General features: G+C 58.1%; 1 protein-coding gene across 8 annotated transcripts in view; it reads left to right on the top strand.

The window, feature by feature from the left end:
- Positions 1-278: 278 nt before the first annotated feature.
- The window catches only part of CRB2 (crumbs cell polarity complex component 2), a 34857-nt gene continuing 13828 nt past the window's right edge, over positions 279-21307 (top strand). For 5 of the 8 annotated variants that reach the window (XR_005219119.1, XM_037851266.1, XM_037851265.1 and 2 more), the window contains exons 1-12: positions 279-427; positions 7230-7553; positions 9926-10121; positions 10300-10439; positions 10948-11133; positions 11353-11466; positions 14093-14965; positions 15078-15586; positions 16179-16344; positions 16956-17742; positions 18658-18774; positions 19371-19497. Coding sequence is in view for 6 of the 8 variants with exons in the window: in XM_037851266.1 (XP_037707194.1) it covers positions 322-427; positions 7230-7553; positions 9926-10121; positions 10300-10439; positions 10948-11133; positions 11353-11466; positions 14093-14965; positions 15078-15586; positions 16179-16344; positions 16956-17742; positions 18658-18774; positions 19371-19497 (3645 nt within the window). In the remaining 2 variants the exon portion in view is untranslated. Of the gene's footprint in view, positions 428-7229; positions 7554-9925; positions 10122-10299; positions 10440-10947; positions 11134-11352; positions 11467-14092; positions 14966-15077; positions 15587-16178; positions 16345-16955; positions 17743-18657; positions 18811-18975; positions 19132-19370; positions 19499-20011; positions 21151-21307 lie in introns of those variants that run through there. The other 3 variants (XR_005219120.1, XM_037851261.1, XM_037851267.1) reach the window with 3 other exon arrangements.

The raw sequence follows: 21307 nt of genomic DNA, 5'->3' as shown, positions 1-21307 counted from the left end.
GGGAGGAGAGCCCGGGTCAGGGGGGCGGGAGTGTCGGCACCGAGAGACAAGGGCAGCCCCTCGGGGGGCCCCTGAGGCCTCCCTTGCAGCCTGGGCTTGGGGACGCGGGCTGAGGTCTGGGCGACGGGGCGGGTCAGACCCCTCCTCTAGAATCTTCCGCGAGGTGGAGCAGCCTGGGAGGGCCGGGCTGGGGAAGGAGGCGGCGGCGGGAAGGAGGGGCCGGGCCTCTGTCCACGGCATTAGTGCTGGTTGGAGGGACGAGGGGGGTGCGGAGTCGCCAGGCCGCCCGTTCCCACAGCCGCCGAGCAGAGCGCCGCTGCCATGGCGCTGGCGAGGCCTCGGACCAGGGACCCCAGGCCCCCGGCCGCCCTCCTGCTGCTGCTGCTGCTGCTGCTGCCCTGGGCCCCCGCCCTTGCCCTCCTGGCGGGTGAGTTGGGGCCAAAGCCTTGAGGGGGTCCAGGTGTGTGTGTGTGTGGGGGGGGGGGGTGTCTGTCTCCCAAGGCAGACCAAGGCCTTGGCTACTGGGGCTGAGGGTGGGCTGGCCCGCGTGGGAGCCAGGCCAGGCTGCCGGCTGGGGCACAGGCTGGAGTTGTGGGGTGCAGAGGGGTGCACGGCTGTGAACCACTGGAACTCATGTGGAGCTCCAAGGAGGTGAGTGTGTTCTGCGGCTTGGAGGCTGTTGCCTATGGAAGGGTCTCTGGGGGACAGATTTGGGTGATGGGGTGGGCATGTATGTCTTGGGGGAGCTGTGTGTGTTGTAAAGTGTGTGTTGTGAAGTCTGGCGTGTTGCATTCTGTAAGGGAAGTGGGGTGTTGGGGTTGGGGGAGCTCTGGGATGTGAGGGGCTGAGTTTGGGGAGTGGAGGGTAGCATGAGCCCCACCCTAGAGTCTGTTCTGAGCCATATGCTGGGTTGTGGGGTGCAGGTTGTGGGTGTGTTAAAGTTGTGAGGGAGGTGGAGCTGTCCCAGCATGAGCTTTGAGTTTGTAGGAGGAGTTGTGGGTATGGCGAGTTGTGTCTGAGTTGTGGGGTGAAGTTGTCAAGTAGGCTGATCTGCATCTTTGCTCTAGACATGGGGGGCTTAGGTGGAGGCAGTGGACACCAGTCCAGTGGCTTGGGGGTGGAGAAGGGGAAAGGAGACCCAGGGAAGCCAAGCATCTGCCTGCACCCTCTCCACTTGTGTGTTAGCTCTGCCTGCACTGGGGGTGCTGGCGATTGCTCTGGGGTCCTGGGGAGGTGACCGGGGACTTAGACACACATGTACGTCCTCTGCTGCCCCCTCCCCGGTTTTTCCAGACCAAGTTGAATGCACTTGCCAAAGCCAGACTCCTGTTCACCAAGCGGTTTTTGCTTTTGTCCAAGTGGATTCACATGTGGGGCCTGGAATTTCTCCTGGGGGATCTGGGGGGACGCTTTGTTTTGGTCACTATGGCTACAGGGCCAGGCTGGGGAAGTCCCCCGCCCCCACCACCACTGGCTGGAAGAGGGAGCCAAGTGGGGTTGGATGGCCTGGGCTCCCCTGTGGCTGGGGGAATATGACTGCCCCCCAGCCCCGAGCTCCTCAGTCTTCCAGGGTGTGGGAGTCGAGCTTCTCCAAGTCCCTACCTGGGGCCTTCTTCTAACCTCTCACAGGCATGCACCCACAAAGTTTTTGTCCCCTTACTCCTCTCTGCAGAGAAGTGAGGGGGGTGAGGACCCCATTTTGCAGTGGAGGAAACTGAGGCACAGGGAGGGATGGGGCTTATAAGCTGGGCTCTGAGATGAATCTGGGGCATGTGAGAGAAGCTGGGGGCCTGCTCTCTGCTCTCTGTGCTTGAGGGGTGTCAAATCCTGGTCTGTCCTCTGCTGTGCAATACACACATGCACAAATACACATGCACACAGACACTCACACACCTGCATGAGGGAACACATCGCCACCTGTACAAGTGTCCACAGGCACACGCAGCCCCACCTGACACACACCCTTGCAGAAACATAGCATGTATACACACATACCAATGTGCACACAACAATGCACATGTGTTGGCATGTGTAATTCACACCCACGTATACAGGCACATGGACCCTGAGGGAGAGTAACAGGTCTTTGCTGAAGAAGGGAATGAACACTGATATATATGCTCACCCACACACAACTCCGCTGGGGTGGCCAGGGGCAGCCTTTCCCCCTGTGATTTCTGCACATAGAACCCCCTCCCTGGGAATCCCTGAAAGCTGGGGTGGAGGTTCTGTAGGATTGAGCAGTTCTGGATGCCAGTACCCAAGGCCCAACTGCCAGGAAGGGTGTGCCTGACTAGCACAGGGGCTGGGGATTGTGTCGTTTGAAAACCAACTTCCATCCCAGAAAGGGTGGGGGTTTCTGGAGGCCCTGGGCCCCTGGCTCTGCTGCCCACCCCTGCCAGATCCTGAGCTGGGCCCCTCCACCCTGGCCCACTCTGCCACAAAGGCCCAGCTGGTTGCTATGGAGAGGACCAAGCATCTTGGAGTACAATGAGGCACATTAGGCCCTCACAGCCTCACCCCCCCACACACACCCCACTTCCCCCACCCCCGTCCTGCAACCCGCACACCCAGGGAGCCTGGCAGACAAAGGGGCAGCGAGTCCAGTCCCAAAGCCTGGCCCCTCCTCCAACCAGAGCTGGAAGCTAGTGGAAGAGACACACACACTGGACTGAACCTCAGCATCCTCCTGAATTGTTGGTGCTTGCCCCAAGTAAAGATTTGTTGATGAATGAATAAATAACATCAGCCATGACATGGCAGGCACTGGGGTGCTCAACAAACATCATCAAATGATATTCTCATAACAGTCCTATGAGGCTGACTCTGATACTCCCAGTTGAGAGAAGGGGAAAACGAGGGCCAGAGAGGGTCAGTAATTTGTCCAGAGTCACAGAGCTAGTCTGTGGCCAGGGCCACAACTGGACAAGAAGACTGCGGTGCTAGCCTATGTAAAGTCATTTCTCTTTTCTATATCTTTGTAAAACAGGGACAAAACTGCTTCACTCTTAAGGCCTTTACAAGAATTGGATTAGAAAGTGCAGTGGTTCTCCAACTTAGGTTTTGGCACAGAGCCCCCAGTTTTAAAGCAAACTTTAAATGGAAGCTCATTAATAGTTAATAATGAAATAGTTAAAAGTGGTTTGCTCTGGAGGCAGGACCAGAACCCCATCAGCTGTGTCTTGCCCTTGCTCTGGGAGGTACCGCCAAGGCCCCAGCACTCTGAGCCTACGGCGTGTAAACATCAGGATGTGACAGTGCCAGGCACAGGCAATACATGCAATCTGTGACAGCTATTGTTGTGATTACTGTTATCAAAAAGTATGCCTTTTATCCTCAGGGGGTAAAAATTTTGTAAAAAAGCATCCCAAACTTCCCTGCCTTCTTAGAGTAATTTACCTCTGAGGCAGTATTTGTAAGCCCTTATTACATTGTACAGCCTGACTTTTGGGGCCTAGTGAAGGGTGCAAGAATCTCCCATAACTTAAGACATCTTAAATTGGCTTCTCAGAAATAGTTTCTCTCTTGCTTTGTCAAGATAAGAAGCTTCCCCAAATCCACACTCAGTAAAACCCTTCTCATCACCCACTGGGAGTTATAACTCGACCCATTGTAAGTGCAATCGAGTAAGAGTTACTGAGGCCTGAATCGCAGAGGGATTGCTAACAGCTGGGTTCTGGGGAGACAGGAACGACCACCTGCTTTGCCTGGGCTGCTATGGGAACCTTCGCTCTTGAAATTCCTGTAGAGACTTTTCCCAGTGTCTGCGTGAGGCCGGGCTGGAATATACTCAAATGAAAATAGATAGGTGGCAATTTAGAGTTTGCAGAGTGGGAATGTGGACCGCTCTGAAATCCGGAGCCAATATGATTCTTAGTTTCTTTGAAGGATATTCCTGGGCAAACTTGTCAATCTGAGTTAGAAAGCTAGAAATTTTCCTAACAGCACCCAGGTTTTGGGGTTTGAATCAAATTTAACAAGGTAATCATAGATGCAAGGCGTGTGGCACAGCCCTGAGCCCATGGTAAGCGCTCAGTAAACGGTTGCTATTATGTTATTACAATCTTTCCATGGAGAAAGTTTCCTACCTGGCAGCGGATGAGGGGTAGGGGCTCTGAAGTCCCTCCTGCCCTGCCCAAGGCAGGCAGCAGGGCGGCAGGTCAAAAGGGAGGGGAGGGTGTCTGTTAATCCCTTCCCTGCCAGGTCCGCCGGGCAGCCCCAGAGGTCAGGAGGGATTTGTAAAGATAAGCACAGGCCCCTCGTCGCCCTGGCAACAGGCGCCACCCCTCCAGCCTGGCCCAGGAAACAGCTCCACTTCTCCCCTGCAGCCTCTCTACCCGCACCCCACCTCTCCTCCTCTCCGCCCTGGGCGGGTCTGGCCTCCTCCGTTCACTTCTGGGAGTCAGAAAACCAAAGGTCAGCGGTTCCCACACCTCAAAGTGCAAAGGAATGCCCCGGGGAACGCGCTGTTCTGCAGATTCTTGGGTCCCTTGGGTTTGAATCTCTAGGTTTGGCGTGGGCCCAGGAATCTGTATCCTTACTACAAGCCCCAGGCGATTCTGGAAACCCTGGAGTGGAAGTACTGGAGCCACAGGACCTGGGTTCGAATTTCAGTCCCTCACTGGCTGTGGGGACTGTATATATAGTTATTTCATCTCTGAGCCTCCTGCTATCCACTTCATAAGGTAAATGTGAACATTAATTGAGATGTTACAGAAAGATGGTTATTCCTCACAGGCAGGCTTCTGGGTGCTCTTACTCACCTCTCTGGACGGGCAGCTCACTTCCTCTCTGCCTGGCTCTGACTTGAGAAAGGCCTTCCTAATGCAGAGCTGGATTCTGTCTTCTTTAGCTTTGTCATTTAGGATAAAAGACCATCTGCTCCCAGATCCCGGGAGGAACCCCAAGAGTAGGCAGATAGTGATTAGGTGCCATCCTCACCCCCTTGGTGTCCTTTCCCCAGGCGCTATCTCCCCAGGCTGGTCTCTGTCTCCTCTAAAATGGAGGGCTCTGAACTGGCAACAAAGCTCCAGATTGGGGCGTGGGTCCCTTGGCCGGCACCGATGAGGGGCAGTGCACTGTTGGGATTAAATGGCAGTCCCGTGAGTTGGGGCCCTTCGTGATGGCAGTTATGATGACTGCTCTCCTCCACCACAGCCACTGAAGCTACAGCCCAGTCCTAAGCAGGTGGTGGGGCGAGGGCTGGCCTCATCACAACGGTAATTAATGTCTGACCGCTGCCCCTCACTGGGAGCTCGCTGTGTTGCCAGCACTTTACACACATCATGTTGGTGGCTCCTTATAGCAACCCCAAGAGGTGGGCACTGCCAGCACTCCGGGGGCAACCCAGGGCTGCCTGATGCCCCAACCCCTGTTCCCCACGGAGTGTGATTCCCTCCCACCCCATCAGCCTACAGTTGCTGCTGGACACTGACCCCTGGGTGTCTAGCCCTGGAGGACTCACCCTTAATTGCTCAGCCACAGTGGTGGGGGGTAGGAGGAAGAAACAATGGGCTAACATAAGCCCCTTTGAGAGGTGCAGAAGCCCCCTGCCCACCCCCTGCCCACCCCCACAGACCAGGCCCTGGGAAAGGGGGCTGGGGATGGATGCACAAGCTGGGGAGGGTAACTGTGGGCTGGACCCAGAGCCCTCGTGGCTCACCTTTGCCTAATAGTATTTCAGCGCCTCCACCCCTCTGCCACATGCCTGGCCCTGAGTGAGTGCAAAGGCCTCCCAGTATGGGAGTCTTGGAAGAGTGAGCCCATGTTGAGCTGTACCAGGTGCTTGGTGCGCCTGGGGGTGGGAGGGGAGTCTATCAGTGTCCCCTGGCTCACTGTCCCCAGGCTGCTGTGGCCTGACTAGGAAGGGTAGGGGTCAGGCCGATGGACAGCCCTGCCTGGTGGAATGCAGATGACGCCTGAGAGGCGGCCGAGTCTTATCTGGGGGTCTTCACCGGAGTGGGGGAGGGGAGGGTGCAGGGCCTGGAGCTGTTGGGGTCTGGTTAGTGTCTGGATGACAACCTGGGTGGGGGAGGTGCGCCTCTCGGAGCTCCAGGTGGGGGGGGGGTGTGCCTCCTGCACTCTGTCCCCCTCTGCCCATTAATAGCGACAACCACCACTTACTGCTTTCCTACAACCATGGGAACTTGAAGCAGGATGTGAGGCTTTGAATCCTTCTACTATGCCATGAAGCATGTACTATTATCACCCCTCTTTTCACATTGGGAAGCAGAGTCTCAGAAAGGAGAAAAGACCTGCCCAAGGTCTCCTAGCTCATCATCTCCTGTGCCAGGATTTGAACACAGGGCTGTTTAACTCCAAAGCCTGTTTTTATCCAGGCATTAAATTGACAAGGTCTTTGGGAAGCTAGAAGGGGGAAGGGAGGGAGGCTGGCTCTCTGGGTTTCCAAACCATTCTTTCCACCCCACCTGCCCAAGCTGGTGACCCTTTAGCAGAGGGAGCGCCCAGTGATGGAGGCCAGAGTCAGGACTGAATACCTGCTCTGGGCCACGTGACCTCACACCTCAGGCATTTGCTAATGGGGGGTAAAATGAGGGTTGGGGATCCCCTATGAGAAGTTCCCAGGCAGGCAGCAAGGGGAGGCAGAGGAGGATGGGGATGAGAGCCTGAGCCTTTGAAGTCCTCTGTCCATCCTCCAGAGATCAGGACCATCTCCAGTTTCACACAGGGATGGAGTTACCGACCCCCCAGGAGGAGAGGTGGAGGGGCCTCTTGGGAGGGAGTGGGCTCTGCAGAAGGGGAACCCAAGAGGCGCCTTCCGTCCTGGGTGGGTGGAAGCCTGTCCTGGCTGCTATGCAACCTCAGGCAAGAGTCCACTTTAGTTCTCTGAGCCTCAATTTGCTCTCTTGTAAAATGGGTCTGACAGTCCCTGTCTCAAAGTTGCACTGCTGGGATTCGATGAGCTGGTGGAGGGAAAGCTCATACACAGGGTCAGTGAGTGTCTACTGGCTGGCTCTGCTCAGGGTCACAGGCTTCCCTGGTCCTTTTTCTCTCTGCTATGTAGACACCCCTAAAACCCTTCCCAATTCCGGGTGTAGAGGAGTCCAGCCTGCTGGGACCTGGCTTGTAGACCCCCTGGCCCTCCCTCCATACTCCTGAGTACAGTCAGGCCCATGCTGCTTTCCTGACTGGGGTCTTGGGATGGGCTGAGAGTGTGGGAAGGCCCCTGCTTCTGCCTACCCTGACCAGCCATTTTCCCCTTTCTACAGGAACGCTGCCTTCAGAGCCCCCGAGTGCCTGTGCCTCTAGCCCGTGTCCTCCAGGGACAGCATGCCAAGCTACAGAGAGTGGTGGCTACATCTGTGGGCCCACAGAATCCCGGGGCTGTGCCACCCAGCCATGCCACCACGGTGCTCTGTGTGTGCCCCAGGGTCCAGATCCCAATGGCTTCCGCTGCTACTGTGTGCCTGGCTTCCAGGGCCCACGCTGTGAGCTGGACATCGATGAGTGTGCATCCCGGCCCTGCTACCACGGGGCCACCTGCCGCAACCTGGCTGATCACTACGAGTGCCACTGCCCCCTCGGCTACACAGGTAATGGTCCCTGCTGCCCCAGGAGCAGCTCTGTGATGTCGATACCATCAGAGGTTGTTGGGTGTAAGCATCTTGAATTCAGCTTTGACTTTAGTATAGAGACACCTCCAAGCATCCTGGAGGCTCTAGGATATGAACGTGTATATACTCTTGGTCTTGCTATAGTACTGACACTTCTCAGACTAACCTGGTAGCTCTGGATGAGAGCACATATGTGCAAGAGACACTTGACAAATGTTATTTCAGTCCCTTCTACAGAGGTCAGTTTGGTGCTGGGGCTGGAGACACCCCTCAAGCATCTCTAGCAGGACTAGAGTGCAGATACGCCTGATTTGGCTTTAATGTGGACATCCCAGACTCTCCCAGTATTTACTCATTCCTGATCTGTGTCAAGCTGGAAGGCTGGCAACTTCTGGCTCATCTGATGGTTCTAGAAGGTTGTAGTGGAGACTCCCTCTTCTGTGGGCATCACCCAAAGCTCTAGCAGAGACCCTCTTGGTCTCATTCAAACTATAATGTAGACATACCCCCAGGGATCCCTGCTGTCTCCAGAATGGGAAAATGTACATTAAAGTGCTCAGAAAAGTGAGGGCATTTAGTAAATGTTAGTTCCTTCCTCCAGAGTATAGAGCTGTCCCCATCCCATCCATGCTCCAAGACATAGATGTCCCAGAGTTCCCTCTCTCCAGGCCTGATGTCAGGAAGTTGGGTGTGGCTGGGGACAAAGACAGGTCCAGAAGCAAGGCTAGGTCTAGGGTAGTCTGGAGTCTGCAGTGGAGACATTCTGGTTCTACTTGAACCCTGAACTCATGTAACCTGGCCCTGAGGGCAGATGGGGGTTTGATATCACCCCGGAACAAATGGCACAAGTTAGGGGGCTGGGTCCCAAGGAAGGGGGGATGTAGCAAAGAGATGGCTCTCAGCACACCAATAAGAATGGGAAAGATATGGTTCGATGTATCTTTCTCATTATTTGAGTGTCTCAGTGTCTGTAAAAGTATGTATGCGTGAGTGTGGTTCCCGTTAGTTGGTGTGTCTCCTAGTATGAAGGACTGCTAAGGCCTCTATGTGTCTGTCAGTATCTGTGGGCTTCTTGGCCCTGCGAATGTGTTTATATGAAATGTACATATGCAAGTGTTAGCAGGTGTGCGCACACCAGGATGTGGGGTGCTCAGATATTCTGTGTAACTTTTGGGTTGGCTGTGGATGTGAGTGGGGGCAGCATCTGTCATGACTCATTGCTCTCCTCTCCTTCCCTTCCAAGTTGGGTGGGGGAGGTTGAGATTCCAGGCGGCCTGGGCCTGGCTCCCCCTGGCACAGAAAGTGGGAGTGGGGCTGGGGTGGGAGGAGTGAGGGAGGGGTCAGAGGAAGGAGGGGACAGGTTTTGTGTTCACTGAGTGGGGGGGATGTTCCAGCTGGAGCCAGCCAAGTCCCTGATCCTCCCCCAATCAAACCCACTGAGGAGGGGGCAGGGCCTGCTGGAGTCTACACTGACATCTGGGTCCCAGGATGAACGCAAGTGGTATACCTCCAAGCCCTGAGATTCTGCCACTTCCCTCACCCTTCATCTCCACCCTCACCCTAGAAGGACCGCCCAATCATCCTGGTTTGCCTGGAATGTGGGACTTTCCGTTTTAAAACCAAGGCAGTGGAGGGAAACTCAAGAATTGGCTGCTCTACTCCAGCATCTTCACCAGAGGCATCTATGATATTTCTCATCCCTGGGGTCCTTCCCCAATCCCCTCAAAGTCAGAGTGATGCTTCTAAAATGTAGCTAGGACCACATCACTCAGCTGCCTACAACCTTTATGATGAGGCCAAATTCTGTTACCTGGCCCCCAAAGTCCCACCCTTCCCCACCCCTGCTTCACTTCCTCCCCTCTCCCCTTTGCTCCCGACCGTCCATGCAGCCCCCAGCCCCAAGCAGGACTCTAACCCGCATCTCTCTGGAATCCGACCGCTGCTGTATCTCCAATCCTAACCTAGTGACTGTCCCCTTACCCTTCAAACGGCTCTTCCAAGAAGCCTTCCCTGGTTTCCAACCCTCCCGGCCAGACCCTGGCTCTTGCTTTCACAGGATCCCGTTCTTTCCCTTGTTGAGCTTAATATAATAAAAAAATTAGCCCTTGTTTATATAATTATTGACATAACATCAGTCTCCTGGGCTAGAATTTTGGCGCTCCAGGATGGCAGCGATGTTTGCGCCAATGCCTGCCTCCGGAAACACCTGCTGTGAATGAATCAACGAATTCGGTTTTTTTTCGCTGCTTCTAACAGTCTGGATCATTTCTGGCCCGCTTGCCCGGCTCGGCCTCTTTCGCCCTCCCTCTGGGTGTCCATCTATCTCTCTCGTGTCTCCGATCCCTGTCCAGGCGTGACCTGCGAGGTCGAGGTGGACGAGTGCGCCTCGGCGCCCTGCCTGCACGGGGGCTCGTGCCTGGACGGCGTGGGCTCCTACCGCTGCGTGTGCGCGCCGGGCTACGGAGGCGCCAGCTGCCAGCTGGACCTCGACGAGTGCCAGAGCCAGCCGTGCGAGCACGGGGGAGTGTGCCAAGATCTGGTCAACGGGTGAGCGAACGACCGGGCTGGGGTCTCTCCGGAGACAGGGGGGCCGGGGCCTGAGGCGGGAAGGCTGGACGGTGGGCCCCAAGGATCGCCACGAGGGGCTAGGAAGGGTGGGTGTGCTTGGGTGTGCGTGGGGGTGGTCGGGCGCACTCTCAGTTCCGGCTGCACGGCCCCACCCCAGGTTCCGGTGCGACTGCGCAGACACGGGCTACGAGGGCGCTCGCTGCGAGCAGGAGGTGCTGGAGTGCGCCTCCGCGCCCTGCGCGCACAACGCGTCCTGCCTAGAGGGCCTCGGGAGCTTCCGCTGCCTCTGCTGGCCAGGTGTGTGTGTGCGCGTGCGCGAGAGCGCGAGCTCGCGACCCAGCGGGCGAGAGCGTGCAGGGGGCGGGGCACGGGCTGGGGCAGGTGTGTCTGTGCGCATGCGCGAATGTGACCTGCGCCCTTAGTGGACCTAGCAGAGAGAGAGAGAGAGAGAGAGAGAGAGAGAGAGAGAGAGAGTGTGTGTGTGTGTGTGTGTGTGTGTGTGTCTCCGCCTTCTCTCAGCCTCGGTTTTCTTATCCTCAAAATAAGGCTAATAATAGCACCTGCTCCTAAGGTTGTAGGAGAGTAAATGTGGTAAATCCTGTGAAGCGCTTGGAATAGGGCTTGGCACGTAAAAGTGCTCAGTAATGATGCTGATGATGCTGATGAAGGCATCATCCCCGTCAATGTGTCTGTCCCTCACATTGGTTCCCGTGTTCTAAGCTGGACCAGGCCTGGCCTGGTGGCAGTGGAGGGACGCGGACTGCCCAGCCGCGTGTGACCTGATGTCCGCGTGTGCGCCCCCCAGGCTACACCGGCGAGTGGTGCGAGGTGGACGAGGACGAGTGTGCAGCGGCGCCCTGTCAGCACGGCGGCCAGTGCCTGCAGCGCTCCGACCCGGCGCTCTACGGGGGCGACCAGGCCGCTTTCCCCGGCGCTTTCAGCTTCCGCGATGCTGCCGGCTTCCTGTGCCGCTGTCCGCCGGGCTTTGAGGGTGAGGCCCCCCCTTCTGGGGAAGCAGATCCACCAGTATCCTCGATGCACGGGGAGGGACCCCGGGCCGGGCTCGAGGCCTAGCCCTCTCACGGCGTGCCACTCGGCCTGCACCAGCGCCTCCCTCTGGGCTTCAGCCTCCCTGGTTTCAAAATGAGCCCTTCCAGCTCTGGTCTGGCGCTGAGGCGGCAGGGGGGAGTCACAGCTGAGCCTCTTGCAGGGGACGACTGTGGTATAGACGTGGATGAGTGTGCCTCCCGGCCATGTCTCAACGGAGGACGCTGCCAGGACCTGCCCCATGGCTTCCACTGCCAGTGCCCGGATGGCTACACAGGTGCCTGGGGTTGGGTGGGTGCTGGGCAGGGCAAGGCAGGCGTGGGATGAAAAGGTCCCCCCTGGCTGACGTGTGAAGGCTGGATTGTTGGAGAACAGGGAGATCAAAGATGAGGCCAGCAGGGGGTGGGGTGGGGGTGGGGGTTGAGCTGGGACCTGGGTTTTGGAGGTAGCAGAGGAGAGGACTGATGGGTTTGAGAAATATTTAGGAGGGATGCTCCCCAGGTCCTGGGTGCTTATTCCCTGGGTGAGTGGGAGGTGTCAGGATAACAGCTGTTTCTGCCTTGGGTGACTGCTGGCCAGAGGACGCTGCCTTCAGCCTTGCACCTACTGAGCCCACGTATGTGTGCAGGGGATGAGCCAGGGTGGGCTGGTGGGCTAAGGCTGAGGGGTCTGCAGGGAGGACAGAGGCAGTGTGGCCAAGGACAGAGGAAGAAAAAGATGGGTGGGAGGGCTATGGAGAACTGGAGGGTAACATCTGCAGATGGGTGAATTTGACCTTTGGGGAGCTGGGGTCCACTGGGCAGGGAAGGGGGGCATCAGGGGTATACAAAACTCTCCCTGCCTTGTGTACATATAGACACACAGATACTCTTCCACACGGACACTGGTGAACCCAAGGAACTTGCACACTTGCTGAGTGTCCCTGCCCCCTCTGGAATGCCTGGGATACCTCCCCCACTCCCGCCTGCATTCCTGCTCGGGCACACTGCCTCCTCTCCCTGGCAAGTTTCCTGGGCACAAGCTCCCCTGCCCGGTGGGAGGAAGGGGTGACCACCACTGAGCTACCCGCCCTCACCCACCTGGGAGAGGCTGAAACTCAGCATTCCCTACCCCAAGTGCTCCTCCAGGGATCCCTGAGAGCCTGTCCTCTGACCCTGAAGGCTGAGGTTCCCCAAGAGCAGTGGCCACAGGGGTGCCTGGCACACAGTGGTCTCACCACAGCATGCCTTCCCCCGAAAAGCACTCTGTGCATTTTATTTCCTCCTTTCCACAGCCCCACGAGGTTGGGATTTCAAATCCCCATCCCATAGATGAAGCAGTGGAGGCATAGAGAAGGGATGACATCCCCCAGGTTCACCAGTATCAGTGGGAGCCCAGCTCCTCCCCAAGCTGAGCTCAGCTGATGGGTGACAGGGAGGTCAGGTCTCTGAGGTCAGGGGCTGGGAGGGGACACCTGGCTGTGGGGCTGGGTTCCTTGCTGCTGTCCAGTCCACCCCCCATCCTCCCTTTGGACTGTGCTGGGTGTGGGTGAGGCCAGTGCCTGGCATTCCTCAGCTGGCTCCAAAGGAGGCGGCTGGCCCAGGTGGGGAGCTCGCTTCCCCAGCCTCGGTGCCTGCCCACCCACTCTTGGCCGGGTCTTTGGGGAATGCAATGGGGCTTCAGTTCCTGTGGACTTTCCTTGGGGGCCTGTGGCTCCTGGCAGGTATGGAGGACAGGGCCTGGGGCAGGGGGAGGTTGGGGCTGGTGACTGGTGGTTCCCACAAGGAGGCTGTGTATTTGTGGGCCAACTGGGCTGACTTCACGTCCTGGTAGCTTCCCTGGGCCTGGGTTTCTCCAGCTGTGATATGGTGGCAGGGGGGCCTTGGTGGTTTTGTAGAGGCTCTGACTGAGCTGAGGCTGGGCTATGACCTCTTGACCCAGGCTGGGATTTCAGCACCTGATGTGGGAGCTCCTAGAGGCGAGGATGAGGGGCCCCTTCACGGCCAGCACAGGGGACCCTAGGGCAGAGGGAGCTGCTCTGAGTGCCACAGATGCATACATGCACCCCAAATCTCTCCTCCATTTCATCACTTCACCTGCAAAAGTCATGCCAGGCCCTTTGCTGGGCACCAGAAACATGTTGAGGCCTCAGGAGGAGGTCCCACCTGAGTAAACAGATACTTTCAGAACGGGGCTCTGGGGAGCTATGCCTAGGAGTGGGCAAGGGCTTGGGAGTGAGGGTGGGCAAGGAGTTGGAAATGACTCAGTGGGGTAGGGTTGGGAGTCAGAGAAAGCCTTCCAGGGGAAGGATCCTTTGAGTTTGGGCTTTCCCGGATGAATAGGAGTTTGAGAGGCAAGGTGAAGGAGGATGAAGCATTCCAAGCTGAGGGAACAGCATGAGCAAAGCCCTAGTGGCAAGACTTCCCAGGAGATGCTTGGAGGAGTGGGCAGTTCAAGGTTGGTAGGGAGCAGGGTTGAGGCTGTTGTGACTGGCAGGGTCCAGCCTTTGAGGGGTCTCACATGGCCGTTGGGTGCTTGGACCTTAAGCAGCAGCTGATGCTTTAGAAAGAGACTTCAGGCTTCTGGCAGGGGTGTGTGAGAGGGTTCTGAGGCAGGCGAACTGGAGGAGGCTGGACAGTGGCCTGGGGAGCTGCTAAGGCAGGGACTATGACGGGGAAGAGAAGAGGGGATTGAAGAAAGTTTAGGGAATTGAATCCACAAGCCATGGAGACTGGCTGGACAAGGGAGGGGAAGGGTGTCATTTTGGATTCCAGCCTCCGGGAATTTCCAGGTACCATGAGAAAATCCTTTGGGAATGGGTTTGGTTGATAGCGGCTGAGGTCCTATCCCAAGAGACATGTAACTTCTGGGCTGAGATTGTGGTACCGGCCCGGGGTGCTGAGTCTCATTTGTTTCTTCTGAAGGCTTGACGTGTCAGGAGGACGTGGATGAATGCCTGTTGGAGCCCTGCCTCCATGGTGGGACCTGTGATGACACGGTGGCAGGCTACATCTGCCAGTGCCCAGAGGCCTGGGGTGGGCATGATTGCTCTGTGCAGCTTACCGGCTGCCAGGGCCACAGCTGCCCACTGGCTGCAACCTGCATACCCATCTTTGAATCTGGGGTCCACAGTTATGCCTGCCGCTGTCCACCTGGTACACATGGACCGTTCTGTGGCCAGAATACCACCTTCTCCGTGGTGGTAGGGAGCCCTGTGTGGGCATCGGTGCCAGCTGGTGGCCCCCTGGGTCTGGCGCTGTGGTTTCGCACCACGCTGCCTGCTGGGGCCTTGGCCACTCGCACTGACACGCAGGATCGCTTGGAGCTGTCATTGGCAGGGACTGTGCTTCAGTCCACACTCTGGAGCCATGGCTCTACCGTGCTCACCCTGAGGCTGCCGGGCCTGGCTCTAAATGATGGCCGCTGGCACCGGGTGGAGGTGGCGCTCCACCTAGGGACCCTGGAACTGCGGCTGTGGCACGAGGGCTGCCCTGCCCAGCTCTGTGTGGCCTCTGGTCCTGTGCTCCCAGCTCCCACGGCTTCCACGTCCGCACTGCCTTCTGGGGTCTGCTCCGTCCAGCTGGGTGGCACAGCCTTTTCGGGCTGCCTTCAGGATGTGCACGTGGATGGGCACCTGCTGCTGCCTGGGGATCTTGGCCAGAATGTCCTCCCAGGCTGTGAGCACCATGAGCATTGCCAGCCTCTGCCTTGTGCCCATGGAGGGGTCTGCTTCGACCTATGGACTCACTTCCGTTGCGACTGCCCCCGGCCCTATAGTGGCCCCACGTGCAGTGATGGTGAGAAGAAAGCCAGGTGGGAAGGGGGCTCCTGAAATCTGGGCCCTAGGGGCAAGGCCACACCCTCCCTCTAGCCCTCAGGCCTTATGCCTAGCACCTTTTGTCCCTGCAGAGGTACCTGCTGCCACCTTTGGTCTGGGGGGCACCCTGAGCTCTGCCTCCTTCTTGCTCCACGAGCTGCCAGGCCCCAACCTCACCGTGTCTTTCCTTCTCCGCACGCGGGAGCCCTCTGGCCTGCTGCTCCAGCTTGCCAACACCTCGGCATCTGGCCTGACAGTATTCCTGAGTGAGGGCCAGATCTGGGCTGAGGTGCTGGGCAGTCCTACTCTGGTGCTCCCTGGGCGCTGGGATGATGGGCTCCGCCACCTGGTGACGCTTAGCTTCGGGCCTGACCAGCTTCAGGGCCTGGGGCAGCAGGTGCATGTGGGTGGGCGGCTCCTCCCTGCCGAGGCCCAGCCCTGGGGTGGGTCCTTCCGTGGCTGCCTCCAGGACCTGCGACTCAACAGCCTCCACCTCCCTTTCTTCCCCTTACCACCGGGGAACTCGAGTGAGCCTAGCAAGCTGGGTGGCAGGCAGACCTGGAATCTCACCATGGGCTGTGTCTCTGAAGACATGTGCAGTGTGAGTACTCTGGGGTTGGGAGTGGGGGCTGGTGCGTTCCTGGGGGTTAGCACATCCTTTTGTAAGTGAGGAAACTCAGGCTCAGGGGGTCAAGTGACCTGCTCAAGGTCCCCCACTGCTAGACAGCAGAAGAGCAGGATTTGCTTTGCCCCTTCTCTGGTCCAGCTGTCCTTAGTCCTGCTGATTCCCATACCCTCCTCTCCAGTTCTGGTCTGAGATAGACACCCTGACCCAGGCATAAAGCCCCCCTAGCCTTTCTGCAGGGGCTGCTTGAGGGACAGGGAAACCGTGGGAAAGTGAGCTGGCTCATGGACAAAGCAGCAGCCTGGAACTGGAATGGCCTAGTTGTGAGCTCTGGTTCCTCTGTTTACTGTCTGGGTGACTCAGGCATGTGGCTTCCTCTCTTCAAGCCCCAGTTTCCTCATCTGTAAAATGGGGATGTGGGCAACTTCCTTTTCACTTGTTTGTAACATGTTACTATGCCTGTAATGGGTGTTCTTAGTAGTGTTCAATAATCACTTCTATGATTGTGGTTATGGTGGGGCAGTGCCAGCCCCAGGCCTGAGCTGACCTCTGAACTGTTCTCCCAAAGCCCGACCCCTGTCTCAACGGTGGGACATGTCTTGTCACCTGGAATGACTTCCACTGCACCTGCCCTGCCAACTTCACAGGGTCCACGTGTGCCCAGCAACTGTGGTGCTCCAGCCAGCCCTGCCTCCCTCCTGCCACCTGTGAGGAGGTCCCTGATGGCTTCATCTGTGAGTGTGTGCCCTGGGTAGCTCACAGGCACTGGGCACCCAAGCTGGGTTAGATTCTGCCTCTGCCCTCAGGGCTGATGGGCTATGGACCACGGACCACCCACTGCCTGCAGAGGGACAGAGGCTTTGGAGGAGTGAGTGGGGCTTAAGGGGAGAACGTGTCAGAGAGCGGGGTGGGCAGCAGATTCAAAGGTCCGGAAGTCTGTAAGAACATCTGAAACGCAAGTACTGAGAAGGGTGCAGCAGGAAGTAGCATGCAGAAATTGGCAGACCAGGCAGCTGAAACTTTATCCCAAGGGCAGTGGGGAGCCACTGAAGGGTTTTCAGCAGGAGTGGGGCATGTTCAGATTTGCATTTAAAAAAGGTGACTGGCTTCAGCAAAGCTTGAGCCTTATGGATGAGAAAGGGTGGCTTTCAAGGAGGGAAGGGGTTCGATTTTGGGGTAAGGCCTATTACTGCCGGTCTGTGACCTGGAGGCAGCATGACTGGGTGGATGGATGGCTGCTGCCCTCTCCCCTGACTAGAGATGGGCTTGGGGCGTAGGGGACTTACACATACTACCCATACGCTTGGAAGATCACCCCCCGACGTCCTCTCCCTTTCTCTCCGAGGTGTGGCCCAGGCCACGTTCCGCGAGGGCCCCCCAGCCGAGTTCAGCGGTCGCAACGTGTCGGCGGCTCGCAAGCTTGGGGACCTCTCTCTTGCCTTCCGTACGCGCGACGCGGAGGCCGGGCTTCTGCGCGCCGCGGCGGGCGCTCATGCCACGGTCTGGCTGGCAGTGCGGAACGGCTCGCTGGAGGCGGGGGTGCGCAGCGGCCGCGGCCTTCCTGGCGCCGTGCTGCCCGCACCCGGGCCACGCGTGGCGGACGGCTCCTGGCACCGCGTGAGCCTGGCCATGGAGCGCCCGGCGGACGCCGCGTCTCGCTGGCTGCTGCGGCTGGACGGCGCGGCGACGCCCTTGGCGCTGCGCGGCCTGGCGGGCGACCTGGGCTTCTTGCGCGGCCCGGGTGCCGCGCGCGTCCTGCTGGCCGAGAACTTCACGGGCTGCCTGGGCCGCGTGGCTCTCGGTGTCCTCCCGCTGCCCCTGGCGAGCCCGCGGCCAGGCGCGGTGTCTGGTTCCGGAGAGCGCTTCGCAGCTTGGCCGGGAGCGCCAGCTCCGAGCCTTGGCTGCCGCGGCGCGCCCGTGTGTGTCCCCACGCCCTGCCTGCATGGCGGTTCCTGCCGCGACCTGTTCGACGCCTTCTCCTGCGCCTGCGGCCCGGACTGGGAGGGCCCACACTGCGAGGCCCGCGCCGACCCGTGTCGTTCAGCGCCCTGCTCCCGCGGCCGCTGCTATGCTCGCTCTGACGGCAGCTTTGAGTGCCGCTGTCCACCCGGCTTCGTGGGTCCGCGCTGCAGGTGCGGGTGGCCGGGTGGCAGGGGCGATGGCGACCTGTCAAGGGGGTCCTATTGGGTACCTGGGGCAGAGGTGGGGTGAGGGCACCAAGGGGCGAGGCCTGGAGGAGAGGGCCCCTGGGGGCGTGGGTTACGTGGGGAAGTTGCTTCTCTTCTCTGAGCCTCTGTGCCCTCATCTGTGAAATGGGGATGATTGTCCTTGAGTGTTGCCAGATGACATACAGGATGCCCAGTTAAACTTAAATTTCACACAAGCTCTTGTCAGGGTATGGGATGGGGTGGGAAGACCCAGAACTAGTCTTGGAAGAAAATGGGAGGCTTTCCCTGCCCACCACTGATGCCCCTCTGCCATCTCCTCCTGTCAGGTCGGAGAAGGGAGAGGAGGAGGGGGGAGGGGGAGGGGGAGGGGGGAGAGGGATGGGGGAGGAGGGAGAGGAGTGGGGGTCAAGCCTTTGACACCTGCCTTATTCAGCCTTTTGGGAGGAGGGGTTGCCCTTCCACTCTGCCCACTCCCTTTGGAGCCAGCCTTTTGGATGGTTATCTGGCAGAGGCCTGACCTCCCACCCCACCCAGTGTCAGGCCTGTTTTGTGTTTAGGGCCAGACTTTAATTCTTAGAGTTCTTGCATTTCACCCGCTTCTCACAGGACAAAAAAGTTCACAGCCCCAGTTCTAGGGGTTGTAGAACTTGTTGTGGGGGTGGGGGTGGGGGCTGGAGCAGCAGAGTGAGCTGCCCAGGCCCTGGGTCCCATCCCTCCCACATCAGGACTCTGATGACTCCTATGACTGCTATCCAAGTCTGCGGCAGGTGGGCTGAGAATTCCACAGATGTGAGCACTGAGGCTCAGGTCACCTAAAGTCACGGGGGAGTAGGGGTGGGACCCCATCCCAAGCGTCCTGCCCTCTGTGCTTTCTCTCAGGTTACCTGTCCTGCTGGAGGAGTGTGGCCAGAACTTCACCTGCCTCAACGGAGGCCGATGTGAGGTTGGGCCCTGGGGCGCCAACTGCAGCTGCCAGGGGGGCTTTGTAGGCCGAAGGTGGGTCTGACACTGGGAGTGCTGGCAGGTGGGCTGGTGAGTGTGAAGAGCTGGGCAGGGCTGGGCCTTGGACCCTGTCCAACTAGGGCAGGGGGTGTGGGTGTGATTTGATCTTTGCTCATTGCTGTCATCCTTCACCGTCATCCCAGTGCCGATGGGCCACCATTATTACTTGGGTTCTTTCCTTTTGGGGCTTCTAAGACCATCCTCTGCAGACACCTGGGAAGTAGTTGCCTTTAAAGCACTGTCCTCAGCCCACCTGCATCAGGACCACCTGGGGATACCGTAAAAGTGCAGATTCTGGGCCCACTCCAGGCTGAGGGAATCCGCCTCCGTGGGAATCGGATTCTGATGGGAGTGAGAGTCATTCGCAGTCATGAATGCTGGGGTGAAGGGGGTGGTGGGTGATGGTCACATTCAGTTTCGGTCACCTGGCAGGGCAAGCCAGGCAGGGCCTGTGCATGGGGATGGTGGATGCGTACACTCTGATGCCTGTGGAGGGAGGGGGGTTGGGGAGGTCGAGCAGCTGGTGGGAATAGGAGACATCTGTGGGGGGAGCAGCTTCCTCAGTTCCACCCCCCCTCCTCCCTCCCCAGGTGTCAGATCCCTACCTTCCCCTGTGAGGCCAACCCCTGCTTGAACGGGGGAACCTGCCGGGCAGCTGGTGGGGCCTATGAGTGTATCTGCAGCACCAGCTTCTCCGGCCAGTTCTGTGAAGTGGTGGTGAGTGATGCCAGTGGGGATGGGGTTGGGGGGCTGACAGAGGCCTTTTCTGTACTTTAGTGAGATGATGTTGGGGGAAGGGGAAGGAGAGTGTACAGCACTAGTGGAGCTGTTTCTGAACCAACCCAGTTGGGGGAAGTCGGGGGGGGGGCGCTGCAGGGGAAGGAGACTCAGGTACCTTCCATGTTCCCCATGTAGGATGTATTTTTGCTTTAGGGAGCGCCTCAGACTGCCTCTCCCATCCCTCAGCGAGGACATTGGTCCCCTGGCTGGGCACTGGTCAGGGGCTTTTTCACCATGCCCAAAGTTACAGGAGGGCAGTGGTCTAGGCCCAGGATTTAAAGCCTACAGGATCCTGGAGTTCTTGGGATTTAGGTTGGTGAATCTGGGAGTTTATGATCTCTAGTGGTCTGGTCCAGGATTCTGGAGTAGGAAGATTCCAGAAGCACAGGATTCTGAGCCATGGAAGGCTCAGCCACCATGAAGGCAACAACCCCCCCTCCCACTCTTGCAGGGGCGCTTACGTGAGGAGATGCTGAGACAGAGGGGAGCCAGGAGGCAGCTTGAGCTGTTGAACCCCCCTTCGCCCCTGCCCACAAAGGGGTTGAGTAGACCCTGCTGGCCCAGCCAGCACGAGCTCACAGTGGGTGCTGGTGGGATGGGCAGAGGAAGCCACAGGAAGGGCACCTGGGGAGCCTTGATCTCCACAGGCTTCTGGCAGCTGGGTTATAAACCCGCAAATCCCCTCTGCTTCTGGGGAATGTTTCCTTTCAAGTTGAACGTTTATAGCCTCTGGCTTCCCTCCCCCTCCTCCTTCTTAGGTAGGAGAGGAAATGGCTTTGCAGCTTCCCCAGAAGCACCCAGGGATGGCTGCAAGTGAGGGCCTTTTATGGCCTGGACGAGTTTACCTCTCCAGCCTTCGAATCCTTTCTCCAGGGCTGGGAGAAGAGAATTCCAGGCCTGTAGAACCTTTGATGGAGGCATTCTGGGTGCCTGTGACTGGAGACTAGGGCGAGATTTGCTGGAGCCTCCAAAATCTGGTCTGTGTCTCCCAGGGATGAGCTCAGTTGAGGGGCTAGGGCTGTGTCTGGTGGGAGCAGGCCAGAGGGGAGGTAGGCCCTGGTGGGTTCTGACCTGGCTGCCAGCCCGGCTCAGCTGCCCTGCCCCGGCCCCGCCCCCACCCCGGGCCTCCTGGCCCGGGAGCATCTCCTGCTGCTGCGCGAAATGCCTCCGTCCTTGGTGTTAAGCACTGGTCTCTAGAGACACTAAAAAATCAGGCCATCTTCTGGGATGGTGTGGGGAATAGTCTCAGATTGGATGAATTTATTGTGAAAGGAGGAGATGGAGCAGGGGCCAAGGATGGCGGTGTGGGTGTGGCATGGCATTGGGGCACCTGGTGGTGGCTTGCCAACTCACTCATCCTGTGTCAGGGGAAATGTGGGCAAAGCCTCTGTTTTCTAACCTAATATTATTGAGCACCCACTGTGCAGGCACTGCTCTGGGTCCTTTGGGGTATACTGTTCAAAATAAACAGATTCCTGCCCTCCTGGAGCTCACTTCCATTTCACCAGACTGTTGTGAGGTTTATGTGGAATCCCATGCACGGTGGTTCTTAGCTCATATTTGGTGTTCAATAAATGTCTGTTTTCTATACTTCTGATAGGACCCCTTTGTTTTACAGGAATCCTTTTGTAGTGTCTCCAACAGGGCCCCATCCCCAGTGTACCTGCTTGCGTACTCCTGGAGCCAGGTCTCCTTCTACCTCTATTTTCAGCTCTGATTTTCCGGGAAAGTCCTTGTGCCCCCAGTT

This window comes from Choloepus didactylus, chromosome 10, assembly GCF_015220235.1.
Source record: "Choloepus didactylus isolate mChoDid1 chromosome 10, mChoDid1.pri, whole genome shotgun sequence".
Lineage (NCBI taxonomy): Eukaryota > Metazoa > Chordata > Mammalia > Pilosa > Megalonychidae > Choloepus > Choloepus didactylus.
This window is presented reverse-complemented; position numbering and strand designations above follow the sequence as displayed.